The 18,350-nt window shown below is 43.0% G+C and overlaps 1 protein-coding gene across 6 annotated transcripts in view; it reads left to right on the forward strand.

Annotated features, from left to right (window-relative positions):
* The window catches only part of MBOAT1 (membrane bound O-acyltransferase domain containing 1), a 114,581-nt gene that overhangs the window by 27,882 nt on the left and 68,349 nt on the right, over positions 1 to 18,350 (forward strand). Inside the window, exon 2 of one of the 6 annotated variants that reach the window (XM_060403772.1) lies at positions 14,871 to 14,925. The exons of 4 other annotated variants lie outside the window; for them this stretch is intronic. Coding sequence is in view for 1 of the 2 variants with exons in the window: in XM_060403769.1 (XP_060259752.1) it covers positions 1,600 to 1,692 (93 nt within the window). In the remaining variant the exon portion in view is untranslated. Of the gene's footprint in view, positions 1 to 1,021; positions 1,693 to 14,870; positions 14,926 to 18,350 lie in introns of all 6 variants that reach the window. One more of the 6 variants, XM_060403769.1, reaches the window with a different exon arrangement.

Genomic DNA, 18,350 nt, shown 5'->3' on the forward strand with positions numbered 1-18,350 from the left:
TACTGATATTGGGTAGTCATTCTCTTTATCTCCCGCATAGGAGACTTTCTCTGCAAATTCAGAATTGGATCAGAAATAGATGGAGTCTGCTGGTGGACATCGTGGTCATGGTGATTGAGCCAGGCTGACCAGATAGGCCCAGTTGCATCCTTTGTCTGTACCTGGATGGGCTGGTTGTAGTACCTCTTTACCTATTTGGTGCTCACGTAGTCAACTATTTTGTCCTTTTTCCTTTGTTTAATAAAATCCTGGCAGACTTCTCCTTTCTGTAAACACACTGTCTAGATCATAGTACTATGGACTATAGTGAAAGCTGCTCAGTCGTGTCCGACTCTTGGTGACCCCATGGACTATACAGTCCGTGGAATTCTCCAGGTCAGAATACTTGAGTGGGTAGCCTTTTCCTTCTCTAGGGAATCTTCCCAACCCAGGGGTCAAACCCAGGTCTCCTGCATTGCAGGCAAATTTTTTACCAGCTGAGCCACAAGGGAAGCCAAGCCGTGGACTAGATTACGGTTTATTTTAGTTACATTCCAGCCTGGAGGACAGGACCACCTGGCAGGCCCCTTGAGTGAGAGAGTGACAGAGGGGTCCAGAGGATAGGGATTTCTCTCTGGCTGCAGTCATATCCTTGGCTCTTTGCAGAGGGGTGGGAGATAAGGCCAGGGGGGTTTTCAGTGTCTGGAGAGCTCTGTGTGTCAACTTGTTCTTTTTATAAATATAATACCAACTGTTTCCATTGTGTTATCTGAATTTTCCTCCACCAGTGAGGAATTCTCCATAATTTTCCATAATAAATATTGGGGTTTGAGAGTTTCATTTTCGCCTGCTCCAGTGGGTTGTGAATCAGTTGAGACTTGTGCACAGGTGTCAGCTAGAGTGCTTGATAATGTCTTTAATAGTGAGAGAGCTCAAACAGAGCTGGGGACCGTAAATGTGAGAGCTCTTGCAACTTGAACTGAGTTGATTTATCCTGATGATAGATGTGTATGTTGTTAATCCCTTCCTTCAATTTGTGTAGGTGTAACATTGCCGACTAAGGTCCATCTAGTCAAGGCTGTGGCTTTTCCAGTAGTCAGGTATGGATGTGAGAGTTGGACTGTGAAGAAGGCTGAGTGCTGAAGAATTGATGCTTTTGAACTGTGGTGTTGGAGAAGACTCTTGAGAGTCCCTTGGACTGCAAGGAGATCCAACCAGTCCATTCTGAAGGAGATCAATCCTGGGATTTCTTTGGAAGGAATGATGCTAAAGCTGAAACTCCAGTACTTTGGCCACCTCATGCGACGAGTTGACTCATTGGAGAAAAGACTCTGATGCTGGGAGGGATTGGGGGCAGGAGGAGAAGGGGACGACCAAGGATGAGATGGCTGGATGGCATCACTGACTCGATGGACATGAGTCTGAGTGAACTCTGGGAGTTGGTGATGGACAGGGAGGCCTGGCGTGCTGTGATTCGTGGGGTCACAAAGAGTCGGGCACGACTGAGCGACTGAACTGAACTGAACTGAACATAGTCTCTCAATGGTCTGAGGCACTGTAAACGTATACACCTGTCCCCTTGAGTCGCGCTCTGTGTTGGAAGCATAGTCTTCACTTTGGATGGCCCGTCCTTCGTCACCTGGTCCCCATGGAGATGTGAGCTCTCTCCTCTGGATGCCCGCGGGCTTCCTGTCTCCTGTGTGTGAGGACAAGGTGATGCCTTATGCTTTAGCAGCTTCCTGGGTGGCACTGGTGGTAAAGAATCCACTTGCCAGTGCAGGAGACATAAGAGACATGGATTCGATCCCTAGGTCATGAAGATTTTTCTGGAGAAGGAAATGGCAACCCATGCCAGCATTCTTGCCTGGGAAATTCCATGGGCTGAGGAGCCTGGTGGGTTACAGTCCAGGGCGTCGCAGAGAGTCAGACACGACTGAAGCGACTTAGCAAGCATGTGTGCTTTTTGGTCTGTTGTATTGATACTTGCTTTACCCCTTTCTCTACAAGGTGGGAACCAGGGCTCCTGTCCTTTTTCTACCATGGCACCATCCTGAACTCGGGGACTAGTTATTTAACTGAATACATTTAAGTGATGACTTTTCATCCACTTTAGAGTTCAAGAGAGAAGAAAATAAGATGGAGAGAAAAGGCCACCAGTTGAAAATAGAATAAAATGGGAGCAGGGATTTCCCTGGTGGGCCAGTGGTTAAGACTCCATGATGCTTCCAATGCAGGGGTTATGGGTTCCATCCCTGGTCAGGGAGCTAGAGTCCCCTGTACCATGCAGTGTGGGCCCCCCACCTAAAGAATAAAGTCAGAGCAGGAAGAAGGAAGACAGAGGGAACCTGATAATAAAGAAAAGAAATGTTTAAAAAAGAAAGAGGTGACACAGGGCTGAGACCTGTGCTTCCTCCTGCACTGAGATGGTCCTGCCCCCTTTGAGTGGCTCTGATCACTCTTGTGTTGCAGGGGGGTGGGGGGGGGTACTTAACGAGGAGGGTCACCACAGCAGTGACTAGAGTGTTACCCCTAATTCAAACTTCTCTGCTGCAGCCACCAAAATGGGAAACAGCCTCAACGGGCCAGTCCTTTGGCAGCTGCAAAGTAGACAAGATTAAATTATCTGGTTTCTATTTTCAGCCTGCCATTAACACTGCCTAAAACTGATCATTTCAAGGCAGTCATTTGCTACTATTTCTGTTTTCATTATATGTCTCCTTAGGCTCACGGCTTCTCAGGTGGTGCTAGTGGTATACAGGAGACATAAGAGACGAGGGTTCGATCCCTGGGTTGGGAAGATTCCCTGAAGGAGGGCACCGCAACTCACTCCAGTATTCTTGCCTGGAGTATCCCATGGCCAGAGGAGCCTGGTGGGCTATAGTCCATGGGGTTGCCAAGACTCGGAAATGACTGAATTGACTTAGCAGGCACAAGCACAGGCTCAGTTTGGGTGACATCAGAGTGGTTTCTGATCATTTCTGTTTCTTTCATTCATAAATTTTAACTTCTGTTGAAGTCTTCCTAAACGTCCAGTTGGAAAACACAAGTTTACATAAGTGATGCCATTTATTAAATAGAAGTTTTCATTAAATTCACTTGTCTGTGGATACAGTGTAGGTTTTTAAGTTAGAAGATGAACATTAACAAGTAATTGGTGTTTGTTGGGTGGTAGAAAGAAGCTTTGGTGTCCTATGTAAAGGCTAGAAATTTAAGTAATGTTTAGCATAGCTCAGAATGGAACTTTGTGGGCAGATTCATCAAGTGCAGATGACTTTTTTAGTTTAATTAGCAAAATATCAGAGCAGCTGATTCTGTAGTGGGGGGAGCAGAATGTGTGGTGTAGGAGATCCAGGACCACCGGTGGTTATGGGAACAAGCAAGGGGTTAGTTAGCTGCCCATGAGGCCTGAGTGTCCACACTGGGAGGCCCTGGAGAGATGACAGGAAGGGGAAAATGGTGGAAAACGGCAGGACATTTTCATGGGGAAAGACAGGAGAATCGGGTGACATAGGAAGATGGCCAGTAGTGAGAGCGTGGAGGGATTGGAAGTGATTGGGAAAAGGAATGAGGGGGAAATTAAAGCAGGCTCAGTAATGTTAAACTACATCAGAGTTTTATTGAAAAGAGCCTGAGAAGTGTCTACTTTTTTGAGCAGTGCCACAACTATCCAGATAAGGATCCACTCTTTGAGGAAGAAAGAGTCTAGAGTGGAGGTGGCACGAACACAGACGGGGTGTGATTGGTGCAGTGTGCTAGTACGATGCAACTGCAGAGGCTGCCAAAGGGAGGGGGAGAGATACAGTGCTTGCCTTCCCTGATTTGTTGAAGGAAGCGGTTGGCTTTTTCTTTTTTTAAAAGATCCAACTCTTGGGGCTTCGCTGGCAGTCCAGTGGTTAGGAAGCTGTGCCCCAGTCCCTGGTTGGGGAGCTAGGATCACACATGCTGTGCAGTGTGGCCAAGAAAAAAAAAAAAAAAGTAAAATCGAACTCTTAGCAAATCCCTGATAGAAACCAGGCACCCACTGTAGATTTGGTGAGCTACGCTGTTAAGAAGACTGGCCGTTCAACTGGGATGACCTTGCTCCACTCATTGTTTTGATGTCAGTACAGTGAATTTATTTCCTGTGCTGTTGGTGTAGTCTTTACATGAAGTGGATCAGTTCATCACCACCTGTCAGATGTCAATCAGCCTTAGGCTGAGTCACTTTATCCCGCCAAAGCACAGAAAGCATTTATAAGTATGTTCGAGGTAGAAAGGATATTATGGATCGTTAATATGATCTCCTGATTTTTCTAGTTGGAAAGCTTAGGACTTCGGGGGCTAATGACTGTCTAATGTTCAGTACATAATTGTTGTTGACTTCAGCCCACGATGAGCCCATCTCAGATCTAGTCTGTGTCTGGTCCAAGGTTAGGCACTGGATATCCACACTCTGACACCAGGTGTGCTTGGCAGGGACATCACGTTTAGAAGAACAGCAACGACTGCTTTTTAAATATTTCCCGGAATCCTGTGGTCCTTTTCTAACACTGGCGTGTTTTTGTGGCCAAGTATTGCAACCGTGGAATCTTCATAGTGTTAACAGTACGTAGCCATGGTAGGCTCAGCTTTTGCTCTAAAGAAAAATGGTGTCATCTGGGGGTGGCCTTAGAAGTCCATTCGTTGAATACACAATAACCACTGTGTGTACGTTACCTACACACTGGAGGGACTTTCCTGGTCCTTCTGTGATGGTGCTCCTTGCCTGCCGCCTCCTCTTCCCCATGGAATTTACATCCCTGGAAAACCGGTAGCAGGAGGCAGGAACTTCTGCCTTGTACCCTAGAATGGTCTGCCTTAAATGTCAAACAAATAGAAAAACCACAATAGGAGACAGGAAGTTGCATCTCGGCTTGATAGGCTTTTGAGGTGAGTAATTTTTTTATGTTCACACCACTGAAAAAATTATAGACTCCAGAGCAGCGGTCCCCAACCTTTTTGGCACCAGGGACCAATTTCATGGAAGACGATTTTTCTACAGACTGAGATACGGGGCGGGTAGGAATGGTTTCAAGATGGTTCAAGCACTTTACACTTATTGTGCATAGAAAAAGCAAGAGAGTTCCAGAAAAGCATCTACTTCTGCTTCATTGACTATGCTAAAGCCTTTGACTGTGTGGATCACAACAAATTGTGGAAAGTTCTGAAAGAGATGGGAATACCAGACCACCTTACTTGCCTCCTAAGAAATCTGTATGCAGGTCAGGAAGCAACAAGTAGAACCAGACATGGAACAACAGACTGGTTCCAAATTGAGAAAGGAGTATGTCAAGGCTGTATATTGTCACCCTGCTTATTAACTTGTATGCAGAGTACACCATGCCAAATGCCAGACTGTATGAAGCACATGTGGGAATCAAGATTGCCAGGAGAAATTTATCAATAACCTCAGATATGCAGATGACACCACCCTTATGGCAGAAAGCGAAAAGGAACTGAAGAGCCTCTTAATGAAGGTGAAAGAAGAGAGTGAAAAAGTTGGCTTAAAACTCTGCATTAAAAAAACTAAGATTGTGGCATCTGATCCTGTCACTTCGCTTCCTGGCGAATAGATGGGGAAACAATGGAAACAGTGAGAGCTTTTATTTTCTTGGGCTCCAGAGTCACTGCAGATAGTGTTTGCAGCCATGAAATTAAAAGATGTTCCTTGGAGGAAAACTATGACCAACTTAGACAGCATATTAAAATGAAAAGACATTACTTTGCTGAAAAAGGTCTGTCTAGTCAAAGCTATGGTTTTTCTAATAGTCATGTATGGATATGAGAGTTAGACCATAAAGAAAGCTGAGTGCCAAAGAATTGATGCTTTTGAACTGTGGTGCTAGAGAAGACTCTTGAGAGTCCCTTGGACTGCAAGGAGATCCACCCAGTCCATCCTAAAGGAAATCAGTCCTGAATATTCATTGGAAGGACTGATGCTGAAGCTGAAACTCCAGTACTTTGGCCACCTAATAGGAAGAACTGACTCACTGGAAAAGACCCTGATGCTGGGAAAGATTGAAGGTGGGAGAAGGCAATGACAGAAGATGAGATGCTAGGATGGCATCACTGACTCAATGGACATGAGTTTGAGCAAACTCCTGGCATTGGTGATGGACAGGGAAGCCTGGCGTGCTGCAGTCCATGGGGTCACAGAGTTGGACAGGATTGAAATGAACTGACTGATACTTAATGTGCACTTTGTTTCTTTCATTACATCAGCTTCACCTCAGATCATCAGGCATTGGATCCAGGAGATTGGGAACCCCTCCTCTAGAGGATGAATGGATTACATGTAAAACCCAAAGGACTCTCCCCTCCACACTGAGAGAAAGTAGCTTTAATGCTCAGCTGTACCTTTAGAATCTTTTAGACAACTGCAGGACTTGAGTCTTGTGACTGACACATGATGCCCGCTAATCTGCCCTGTTGCCAGTGAACCTGCTGCCAGGGACTTAGGAAGCTGGCATCAGAGTAAAGGGAAGGAGGAAAGCCAGGTGGTAGCGGTGGCAACAGATAGGCTGAAGCTTTGGGCGAGGGGAACAAGTGAGAAGATAAGCAGAAAGTTTTAGAGAATTGCCATTTCCTTCTCCAGGGGACCTTCCCAGATCAGGGATGGAATCCACTTCTCCTGCACTGGCAGGCAAGTTCTTTACCACTGAACCACCTGGGAGCCCCTCCATCACTGGCTGCTTGGTATTATTTTTATTCTGCATGGATCCTGTGACTGGAACTCTTTTCAAGTACTCTTGATTTCCTCAAGATACTCTCAAGAAGCAACTCTTTCTTCTTGAGCCCTGAGTCAGCCCCCAGTGTTGCATACAGCAGGGGACCTGGTGGTATGAGTGGCGTCAGGAGTGGCGTCTGGAGGTGACTGGTGAAGCTGTGCAGCACACCCTTTTATAGATTGGTGGCCTGGGTTCCTGGACTCCTGATAGTTTTTTCCCTGTTTCTCTCTCAGGTATCTTAATTTTCCTCTTTCAAGCATACTAAACAGCAGGAACCGTATTCTGAGGCTCAGTTTTTAATCTTAAGAACAAGTATGTTTTTACCGCCTGGACGAGGTGGTCCACTGACATCTGTGCACAGTGTGTGTGTGTGCACATGTACTCTGGTGCTGGTGCTCAGTTGTGTCCGGCTCTTTGTGACCCCACGGACTGTAGCCCACCAGGCTCCTCTGTCCATGTGATTTCCCACGCAAGAATACTGGAGTGGGTTGCCATTTCCTGTTCCAGAGGCTCGTCCTAACCCAGGGATCAAACCCAGGTCTCTTAAGTCTGCTGCACTGGCAGGTGGATTCTTCACCACCTGGAATTGTGTGTGTATGTGTGTATACATCTATAGAAATGACGTACAAGAAATACATATGTGTGTGTATATATGTGTGTGTGTGTGTATATATATAAGTATATGTAGACGTGTGTATGTATATGTCTGTATCTTTCTTAGACCGTGATGGATCTGGAGGGCACCATCTGTATTTCAACTTGTATCATCACAGATTTGTTTAGTTAGCATGCTATCATTTCTAAGAGTTCCTTCAAACCTTTTGCTCTTTGTTACATGCAGAAGTCCTGACAGATATTATTAATCCCATTTTTCATTTGAGTAAGAGAGTGGCCCCAGGTTATTGGGACCAACCAGGTAGCCTGTGGAGCTTGGTCCGCAGGATGGAGAGAGAGCTGCTCCCCACTCCCCCCACTCAGTTCAGGTCAGTCGCTCAGTTGTATCCGACTCTTTGTGACCCCATGGACTGCAGCATGCCAGGCTTCCGTGTCCATCACCAACTCCTGGAGCTCGCTCAAACTCATGTCCATTGAGTTGGTGATGCCATCCAACCATCTCATCCTCTGTCATCCCTTTCTCCTCCTGGCCTTCAGTCTTTCCCAGCATCAGGGTCTTTTCCAGTGAATCAGTTCTTTGCATCAGGTGGCCAAAATATTCGAGTTTCAGCTTCAGCATCCTCACTTTCTCCCCACTTGGCCTGGTATACATCAATGTGTAGGACAGGTTCCTTGGGCATTGAGAAGAGGTGGGTGGAATGTGAGAACATCAGGCCTTTGCTTTTCAATTCAAGAGAAAAAAGAAATCAAGCAGTCTTCTAATTAGCAAAGCCTGGATTTAATTTTCCTTTTACTCACTTAGCTGTGATCTACTATAAAGCCAAGAAGAGAAACTAGAGTCATTCTTTGGAACCACCAGTTGTGGGTGCCACTGACTGACACCTTTGCCACCGACTTAGTGTTCCTCCTTTCTCTCCTAGATTTTCTTTAGCTTTCTTTTATGGGCCTTTTCTCATTTATTCATCTGTTCTACAGAGATTAAATACTTACTGCATGCCAGGGACTGTGCTAGGTGCCAGGGATCCAAAGAGTAATGTCATTAAGTTTCTGCCCACGAGACCCTCACATTCTACTGGGAAAGTAGACTTTATCTACCATTTGAATTGTTTATTCTGCCAATTCTAGGACCTCATCTGAGTTTTAGAATCGTCTTGTAAGACAGTGGTCCCCAACCTTTTTGGCGCCAAGAACCCATTTCGTGGAAGACAAGTTTTCCATGGATGGGGATGGTGGTTTTGAGATGATTCAAGTGCGTTACATTTATTGTGCACTTTATTTCTGTTGTATTTCTTACTACATCAGCTACACCTCAAATCATTAGGCATTAGATCCCAGAGGTTGGGGACCCCTATTGTAAGAAGCAGCAGTTAAACCATGTTCTCTTTGTCATTTATTTATTTCCCTACTGCAACATTTTTGTCTTCCTCCTTTCTCTGTTTTTTAAACCCTCTATTCCTAAATATTTACTGGCAGTGCCTAGTTCTTCATGTAGTACTCAGATTTAAAGATTTGCCCAGTTTCTGGTCTGTCTCTTCCTAAGTCAAACAAAATGTTCTAATCTCCTTTGTGTCCTCCTACTTATGAACAGCCAAATGTATTTTGACTCTATTTCAGGGATTTTCCAAAATGAGTCATTAAATATTTTTGATGAAATGTTTCCACTCAATTGTGGTGTCTTTTAAAAACCAGTTTGAATGAAAGGGGAAATTAACAATAATAGTGGGAGACTTTAATACCCCACTCACACCTATGGATAGATCAACTAAACAGAAAATTAACAAGGAAACACAAACTTTAAATGATATAATAGACCAGTAAGACCTAATTGGTATCTATAGGATGTTTCACCCCAAAACAATGAATTTCACCTTTTCTCAAGTGCACATGGAACCTTCTCCAGGATAGATCACATCCTGTGCCATAAATCTAGCTTTGGTAAATTCAAAAATATTGAAATCATTCCAGGCATCTTTTCTGACCACAATGCAGTAAGATTAGATGTCAATTACAGGAGAAAAACTATTAAAAATCCCAACATATGGAGGCTGAACAACACACTGCTGAATAACCAACAAATCACAGAAGAAATCAAAAAAGAAATCGAAATATGCATAGAAATGAATGAAAATGAAAACACAACCACCCAAAACCTATGGGAAACTGTAAAAGTAGTACTAAGGGGTAGGTTCATAGCAATACAGGCTTACCTCAAGAAACAAGAAAAAAGTCAAATAAATAACCTAACTCTACACCTACAGCAGCTTGAAGAAATTATGAACCCCAGGGTTAGTAGAAGGAAAGAAATCTTAAAAGTTAGGGCAGAAATAAATGCAAAAGAAACAAAAGAGACCATAGCAAAAAAAAAAAAAAAAAAAAAGCTGGTTCTTTGAGAAGATAAATAAAATTGACAAACCATTAGCCAGACTTATCAAGAAACAAAGGGAGAAAAATCAGATCAACAAAATTAGAAATGAAAACGGAGAGATCACAACAGACAACACAGAAATACAAAGGATCATAAGAGACTATTATCAGCAACTATATGCAAATAAAATGGACAACTTGGAAGAAATGGACAAATTCTTAGAAAAATACAACTTTCCAAAATTGAACCAAGAAGAAAAAGAAAATCTTAACAGACCCATGACAAGCACGGAAATTGAAACTGTAATCAGAAATCTTCCAACAAACAAAAGCCCAGGACCAGACGGCTTCACAGCTGAACTCTACCAAAAATTTAGAGAAGAATTAACACACACACAGGTCTGTCTAGTCAAGACTATGGTTTTCCCAGTGGCCATGTATGGATGTGAGAGTTGGACTGTGAAGAAGGCTGAGGGCCAAAGAATTGATGCTTTTGAACTGTGGTGTTGGAGAAGACTCTTGAGAGTCCCTTGGACTGCAAGGAGATCCAACCAGTCCATTCTAAAGGAGATTGGTCCTGGGTGTTCTTTGGAAGGATTGATGCTGAAGCTGAAACTCCAGTACTCTGGCCACCTCATGCAAAGAGTTGACTCATTGAAAAAGACTGATGCTAGGAGGGATTGGGGGCAGGAGGAAAAGCGGATGACAGAGGATGAGATGGCTGGTTGGCATCACCGACTTGAGGACGTGAGTTTGAGTGAACTCTGGAAGGTGGTGATGGACAGGGAGGCCTGGTGTGCTGTGATTCATGGGGTCGCAAAGAGTCAGACATGACTGAGCAACTGAACTGAACACCTATCCTACTCAAACTCTTCCAGAAAATTGCAGAGGAAGATAAACTTCCAAACTCATTCTATGAGGCCACCATCACCCTAATACCAAAACTTGACAAAGATGCCACAAAAAAAGAAAACTACAGGTCAATATCACTGATAAACATAGATGCAAAAATCATTAACAAAATTCTAGCAAACAGAATCCAACAACATATTAAAAAGATCATGCATCATGACCAAGTGGGCTTTATCCCAGGGAGGCAAGGATTCTCAATATCTGCAAATCAATCAATGTAATAGACCACATTAACAAATTGAAAAATAAAAACCATATGATTATCTCAATAGATGTAGTGAAAGCCTTTGACAAAATTCAACATCCATTTATGATAAAAACCCTCCAGAAAGCAGGAATAGAAGGAACATACCTCAACATAATAAAAGCTATATATGACAAACCCACAACAAACATTATCCTCAATGGTGAAAAATAGAAAGCATTTGCCCTGAAGTCAGGAACAAGACAAGGGTTCCCACTCTCACCACTACTGTTCAACATAGTTTTGGAAGTTTTGGCCACAGCAATCAGAGCAGAAAAAGAAATAAAAGGAATCCAGATTGGAAAAGAAGTAAAACTCTCACTGTTTGCAGATGACATGACTCTCTATATGGAAAACGCTAAAGACTCCACCAGAAAATTATTAGAGCTAATCAATGAATATAGTAAAGTTCAGTCCAGTTCAGTCGTTCAGTCGTGTCTGACTCTTTGCGACCCCATGAATCGCAGCACGCTAGGCCTCCCTGTCCATCACCAACTCCTGGAGTTCACTCAGACTCGCATCCATCGAGTCAGTGATGCCATCCAGCCATCTCATCCTCTGTCATCCGCTTTTCCTCCTGCCCCCAATCCCTCCCAGCATCAAAGTCTTTTCCAATGAGTCAACTGTTCGCATGAGGTGGTGAAAGTACTGGAGTTTCAGCTTTAGCATCATTCCTTCCAAAGAAATCCCAGGGCTGATCTCCTTCAGAATGGACTTGTTGGATCTTCTTGCAGTCCAAGGGACTCTCAAGAGTCTTCTCCAACACCACAGTTCAAAAGCATTAATTCTTCAGCGCTCAGCCTTCTTCACAGTCCAACTCTCACATCCATACATGACCACAGGAAAAACCATAGCCTTGGCTAGACGGACCTTAGTCGGCAAAGTAATGTCTCTGTTTTTGAATATGCTATCTAGGTTGGTCATAACTTTTCTTCCAAGGAGTAATTGCCTTTTAATTTCATGGCTGCAGTCACCATTTGCAGTGATTTTGGAGCCCCCCCAAATAAAGTCTGACACTGTTTCCACTGTTTCTCCATCTATTTCCCATGAAGTGATGGGACTGGATGCCATGATCTTTGTTTTCTGAATGTTGAGCTTTAAGCCAACTTTTTCACTCTCCTCTTTCACTTTCATCAAGAGGCTTTTAGTTCCTCTTCACTTTCTGCCATAAGGGTGGTGTCATCTGCATATCTGAGGTTATTGATATTTCTCCTGGTAATCTTGATTCCAGCTTGTGTTTCTTCCAGTCCAGCATTTCTTATGATGTACTCTGCATAGAAGTTAAATAAGCAGGGTGACAATATACAGCCTTGACGTACTCCTTTTCCTATTTGGAACCAGTCTGTTGTTCCATGTCCAGTTCTAACTGTTGCTTCCTGACCTGTATACGTATTTCTCAAGAGGCAGGTTAGGTGGTCTGGTATTCCCATCTCTTTCAGAATTTTCCACAGTTTATTGTGATCCACACAGTCAAAGGCTTTGGCATAGTCAATAAAGCAGAAATAGATGTTTTTCTGGAACTCTCTTGCTTTTTCGATGATCCAGCGGATGTTGGCAGTTTGATCTCTGGCTCCTCTGCCTTTTCTAAAACCAGCTTGAACATCAGGAAGTTCATGGTTCACGTATTGCTGAAGCCTAGCTTGGAGAATTTTGAGCATTACTTTACTAGCGTGTGAGATGCAGGATATAAAATTAACACACAGAAATCCCTTGCGTTCGTATACACTAACAACGATGTAAAAGAGAAATTAAGGAAACAATTCCATTCACCATGACAATGAAAAGAATAAGATACTTAGGAATATATCTACCTGAAGAAACAAAAGACCTATATACAGAAAACTATAAAAGACTGGTGAAAGAAATCAAAGAGGACACTAATAGATGGAGAAATATACCGTGTTCATGGATCAGAAGAATCAATATACTGAAAATGAGTATGCTACCCAAAGCAATCTCTAGATTCAGTGCAATCCCTGTCAAGCTATCAACGGTATTTTTCAGAGAACTAGAACAAATAATTTCACAATTTGCATGAAAATACAAAAAACTTCGAATAGCAAAAGCAATATTGAGAAAGAAGAATGGAACTGGAGGAATCAACCTGTCTGACTTCAGTCTCTCCTACAAAGCCACAGTCATCAAGACAGTATGGTACTGGCACAAAGACAGAAATATAGATCAATGGAACAAAATAGAAAGCCCAGAGATAAATCCACGCATCTATAGACACCTTATCTTTGACAAAGGAGGCAAGAATATACAATGGAGAAAAGACAATCTCTTTAACAAGTGGTGCTGGGAAAACTGCTCATCCACTTGTAAAAGAATGAAACTAGAACACTTACTAACACCATACACAAAAATAAACTCAAAATGGATTAAAGATCTAAACATAAGACCAGAAACTATTAAGCTCCTAGAGGAAAACATAGGCAAAACACTCTCCGACATAAACCACAGCAGGATCCTCTATGATCCACCTCCCAAAATATTGGAAATAAAAGGAAAAATAAACAAATGGGACCTAATTAAAATTAAAAGCTTCTGCACAACAAAGGAGACTATAAGCAAGGTGAAAAGACAGCCTTCAGAATGGGAGAAAATAAGAGCAAATGAAGCAACGGACAAAGAATCTCAAAAATATACAAGCAACTCCTGCAGCTCAATTCCAGAAAAATAAAAGACCCAGTCAAAAAGTGGGCCAAAGAACTAAACACATTTCTCCAAAGAAGACATACAGTTGGCTAACAAACACATGAAGAGATGCTCAACATCACTCATTATCAGAGAAATGCAAATCAAAACCACAGTGAGGTACCATTTCATGCCAGTCAGAATCGCTGCTATCCAAAAGTCTACAAGCAATAAATGCTGGAGAGGGTGTAGAGAAAAGGGAACCCTCTTACACTGTTGGTGGGAATGCAAACTAGTACAGCCACTATGGAGAACAGTGTGGAGATTCCTTAAAAAACTGGAAATAGAACTGCCATATGACCCAACGATCCCACTGCTGGGCATACACACCGAGGAATCCAGAATCGAAAGAGACACTTGTACCCCAATGTTCATCACAGCACTGTTTATGATAGCCAGGACATGGAAGCAACCTAGATGTCCATCAGCAGATAATGGATAAGAAAGCTGTGGTACATATACACAATGGAATATTACTCAGTCATTAAAAAGAATACATTTGAATCAGTTCTAATGAGGTGGATGAAACTGGAGCCTATTATACAGAATGAAGTAAGCCAGAAAGAAAAACACCAATACAGTATACTAACACATATAGAATTTAGAAAGAAGGTAACGATTACCCTGTATGCGAGACAGCAAAAGAGACACAGATGTATAGAACAGTCTTTTGGACTCTGTGGGAGAGGGCGAGGGTGGGATGATATGGGAGAATGGCATTGAAACATGTGAAATATCATATGTGAAACGAAGTGCCAGTCCAGGTTTGATGCATCATACAGGATGCTCAGGGCTGGTGCACTGGGATGACCCAGAGGGATGGGATGGGGAGGGAGGTGGGAGGGAGGTTCAGGATGGGGAACACATGTACACTCATGGCAGATTCAAGTCAATGTATGGCAAAACCAATACAATATTATAAAGTAAAATAAATAATTAAATTTTAAAAAATTAAAAAAATAAACACTAGTTTGAATCTCTACGATTATTTTATGGAATTTAAAGATTCAAATCCTGGATTAACTTTCAGAAGACATTTTTCTTGTACAGTAACAGAGATCTAGAAAAGACCAGCTTCTACTACTCAGAGACCACAAAATTCTAATTTTGTGTGACATGGAGAACTTACCTTTTCTTCATAGAGTCCATCTAGGAAACCAAAACATATTTATACGTTTCTACACTTTTAGCCTTTTTTTCATATGTTTTTGTGCATCCTGTCATATTGAAAAGTTTATTAAGTATATGATTGTAGATGTGCATCAAGATTTTATACATCCACACACACGTATTTTTCTTTTATGTGTTTGCAGGACTTCTCACTATAGCTCTCCTGAGAACTTACTTTTCTTGGAACAAGGAAACAAGGTATTTGCTAAGATTTGGAAAGGCAAAAGATTCAGAAAGGCAAAAGAGCCAATTTCACCTCCCTTTTGATTTTAGGAGCAAGAGTTGAGAAAGCAAGGCAGCAGATCCTCTGATTCTGCAGGTATAGTGTCAGAAAATTGAGGCATCCCTAGGAATCAGTTTTTCATAGCACTTTATAGCACAGCATCTTTATTGCCTTCTTTTTTGTTTTCCTTCAGTTCAAGAATGTAAAAGAATTTCCTGCTGTCAGCAGTGCTCCTGGGGATTGTATTGCTGGGGTTAGTTGTTGTTCAGTCACTCAGTCATGTCCAACTCTTAGCAACCCCATGGACTGCAGCATGCCAGGCTTCCCAGTCCTTTACTATCTCCTGGAGTGTGCTCAAACTTATGTCCATTGAATTGATGATGCCATCCAACCATCTCAACCTCTGTCGTCCCCTTCTCCTGCCTTCAATCTTTCCCAGCATCAGGGCTTTTCCAGTGAGTCACCTCTTCCCATCAGGTGGCCAAGTATTGGAGTTTCATCTTCAGCATCAGTCTTCCCAATGAATATTCAGAGTTGATTTCCTTTAGGATTGACAGGTTTGATCTCCTTGCTGTCCAAGGGTCTCTCAAGTGTCTTCTCCAGCACCACAGTTCAAAAGTATCAGTTCTTCAGTGCTCAGCCTTCTTTATGGTCCAGCTCTCACATCTGTACATGACAACCGGAAAAACCATCGCTTTGACTAGATGGACCTTTGTCAGAAAAGTAATGTTTCTGCTTTTTAATATGCTATCTAGCTTGGTCATAGCTTTTCTTCCAAGGAGCAAGCATCTTTTAATCTCATGGCTGCAGCCACCATCTGCAGTGATTTTGGAACCCAAGAAAATAAAGTCTGTTACTGTTTCCATTGTTTCCCCATCTATTTGCCATCAAGTGATGGGACCGGATGCCATGAACTTCATTTTTGTTTTTTTGTTTTTTGAGTTTTAAGCCAACTTTTCACTCTCCTCTTCACTTTTCTGCCATAAGGGTGGTGTCATCTGCATATCTGAGATTTTTGATATTTCTCCTAGCAATCTTAATTCCAGCTTGAGCTTTGTCCAGCCCAGCATTTAGCATCATGTGCTCTACATATAAGTTAAACAAGCAAGGTGACAACATACAGCTTTAATGTACTCCTTTCCAAATTTGGAACCATTCCATTGTTCCATGTCTGGTTCTAACTGTTGTTTCTTGACCTGCATACAGGTTTCTCAAAAGACAGGTAAGACGGTCTAATATTCCCATCTCTTTAAGAATTTTCCACAGTTTTTTATTGATGGGGTTAACTGTGATGTTTTCTGTTGAAGTTGAAAGGAAGGATTAGATTGGAAAGAGATTATCAGGTTTGTTTTGTATTAATTACATATAAATAGCTGAATAAGAAGTAACATTGGTCATTTTAAAAAGTGACACCTGTAACTCAAAGAATACTTCTGGCAGAGTCACCCATGGCCCCAAAACAGTTCATTCTTGTATATCAGCCTTTTAGCAAACAGTTTCTGAATACCTGGTACAGGTCTGGAACTGTATTCTTTACAGAATAAAGAGGAAGTATGATCTCCAGATTCCTTTATTACTTGTTTTCTGCTTTCCTTTTCCTTTATCTGTCTTTTCTTACCCCCTTAACATGCTGGCTAACCTCCCTTGCTCCTGAGCCTACCGTTTGTTCATTCATTCATTCTTATACTGAGAACCCAATATATAGCAGGCACCATGGATGCATTGAATATTCATTGGAAGGACTGATGATGAAGCTAAAGTTGCAATACTTTGGTCACCTGATGTGAAGAGCTGACTCATTGGAAAAGACCCTGATGCTAGGAAGGATTGAAGGCAGGAGGAGAAGGGAACAACACGACGTTGAGATGGTTGGATTGCATCAGTGACTCAGTGAACATAGTTTGAGCCCACTCCGGGAGACAGTGAAGGTCAGGGAAGCCTGGCATGCTTCAGTCCGTGGGGTCACAAAGAGTTGGACAACTGAGCGACTGAATAACAACAAAATGGATACTTTGATCGAAAGTAAAAACACAACCTTTGCCTTCTTGAACCTGTTTGCCCAGTTAATGAGGTCAACACAGTTCCAGAAGTGCTGTGACTGCAGAAGCTTAGGATACTGCAGGAATGTCCAAAGGGAAGCCTTCCTGGAGGAGGTGACTTCTAAGCCATGATTAGAAGGTTGGAGGAAGAAGGGAGAAGGAAGTGGGCATGGTCAGAGGCAGTAGATGAGTTCAATGGCTGTTGAAATTGTCCAGGTGAAATGAAGGGTGACCTGAATTAAGGTAGAAGTTGTGAGGGAAGCAGATGGATTTATGAGACTGAGGTAGAATGAACAGAGTCAGGAGGTTGACTCCATTTATGGGATTTAAGGGAGAAGGACAGGTTCTCTGGTTTCTGGCCTAACCAGTTGGGTGGTTGAAGGGCCCACCCTAAGAGAGGAGGCTGAGGTGAAGGGGAAAGTGATAAGCTGTTATGGACCTCATGAAATTTAGGTGTCTATGGTTTATCCAAGTGAGGATTCCAGTAGGCACCACGGTGTATGCCCAGGGATTCAGGGAGGACATCTGGGCTGAAGAAAAGAGATCTGGAAGTCGTCTGCTGGTCATCGGAGGCATGGGAGTGTGAGAGATCCTATGCTGTATAACTTGGCTTGGGAAGCAAAGCTGGCCTGGGATGGCCCCCCAGAGGGCACCATCTCAAGCGGAGTGGCAGGAGAGCAGCTCTCAAAGGTGAAGACCACCTAGGAATGTCAGGGAATCAAGCAGAAAGAGCAGAGAATAATGCTTTGTGTCAAACGTTGCTGAAAGCTCATGGCAGCTCCTGGGTCCTGCTCACTGGCTTTGGCTGATGAGATGGTTGGTCACAGCAACCATCTGATGACTTGGTCACAGCAGTTGTTTTAGAGTGTTAGAGAGAGTTGTAATTTATGGCACGTGAAAGTGAAAGTTGCTCAGTCATGTGTGACCTTTTGCGACCCCATGGACCCATGGAATTCTCCAGGCCAGAATACTGGAGTGGGTAGCCTTTTCCTTCTCCAGGGGATCTTCCCGACCCAGGGATTGAACCCAGATCTCCCTCATTGCAGGCAAATTCTTTACCAGCTGAGCCACCAGGGAAGCCCAAGAATACTGGAGTGGGTAGTCTATCCCTTCTCCAGGGGATCTTCCCAACCCAGGAATCAAACCGGGGTCTCCTGCATTATAGGTGGATTCTTTACCAACTGAGCCGCCAGGGTAGCCCAAGAATACTGGAGTGGGTAGCCTATCCTTCTCCAGGGGATCTTCCGGACCCAGGAATTAAACCGAGGTCTCCTGCATTGCAGGCGGGTTCCTTACTAACTGAGCTATCAGGGAAGGCCCTATGGCATGTAGTGGAGGTTAAGCAATACAGTATGATTTTA

This window comes from Ovis aries, chromosome 20, assembly GCF_016772045.2.
Source record: "Ovis aries strain OAR_USU_Benz2616 breed Rambouillet chromosome 20, ARS-UI_Ramb_v3.0, whole genome shotgun sequence".
NCBI classification, from domain to species: Eukaryota; Metazoa; Chordata; class Mammalia; order Artiodactyla; family Bovidae; genus Ovis; species Ovis aries.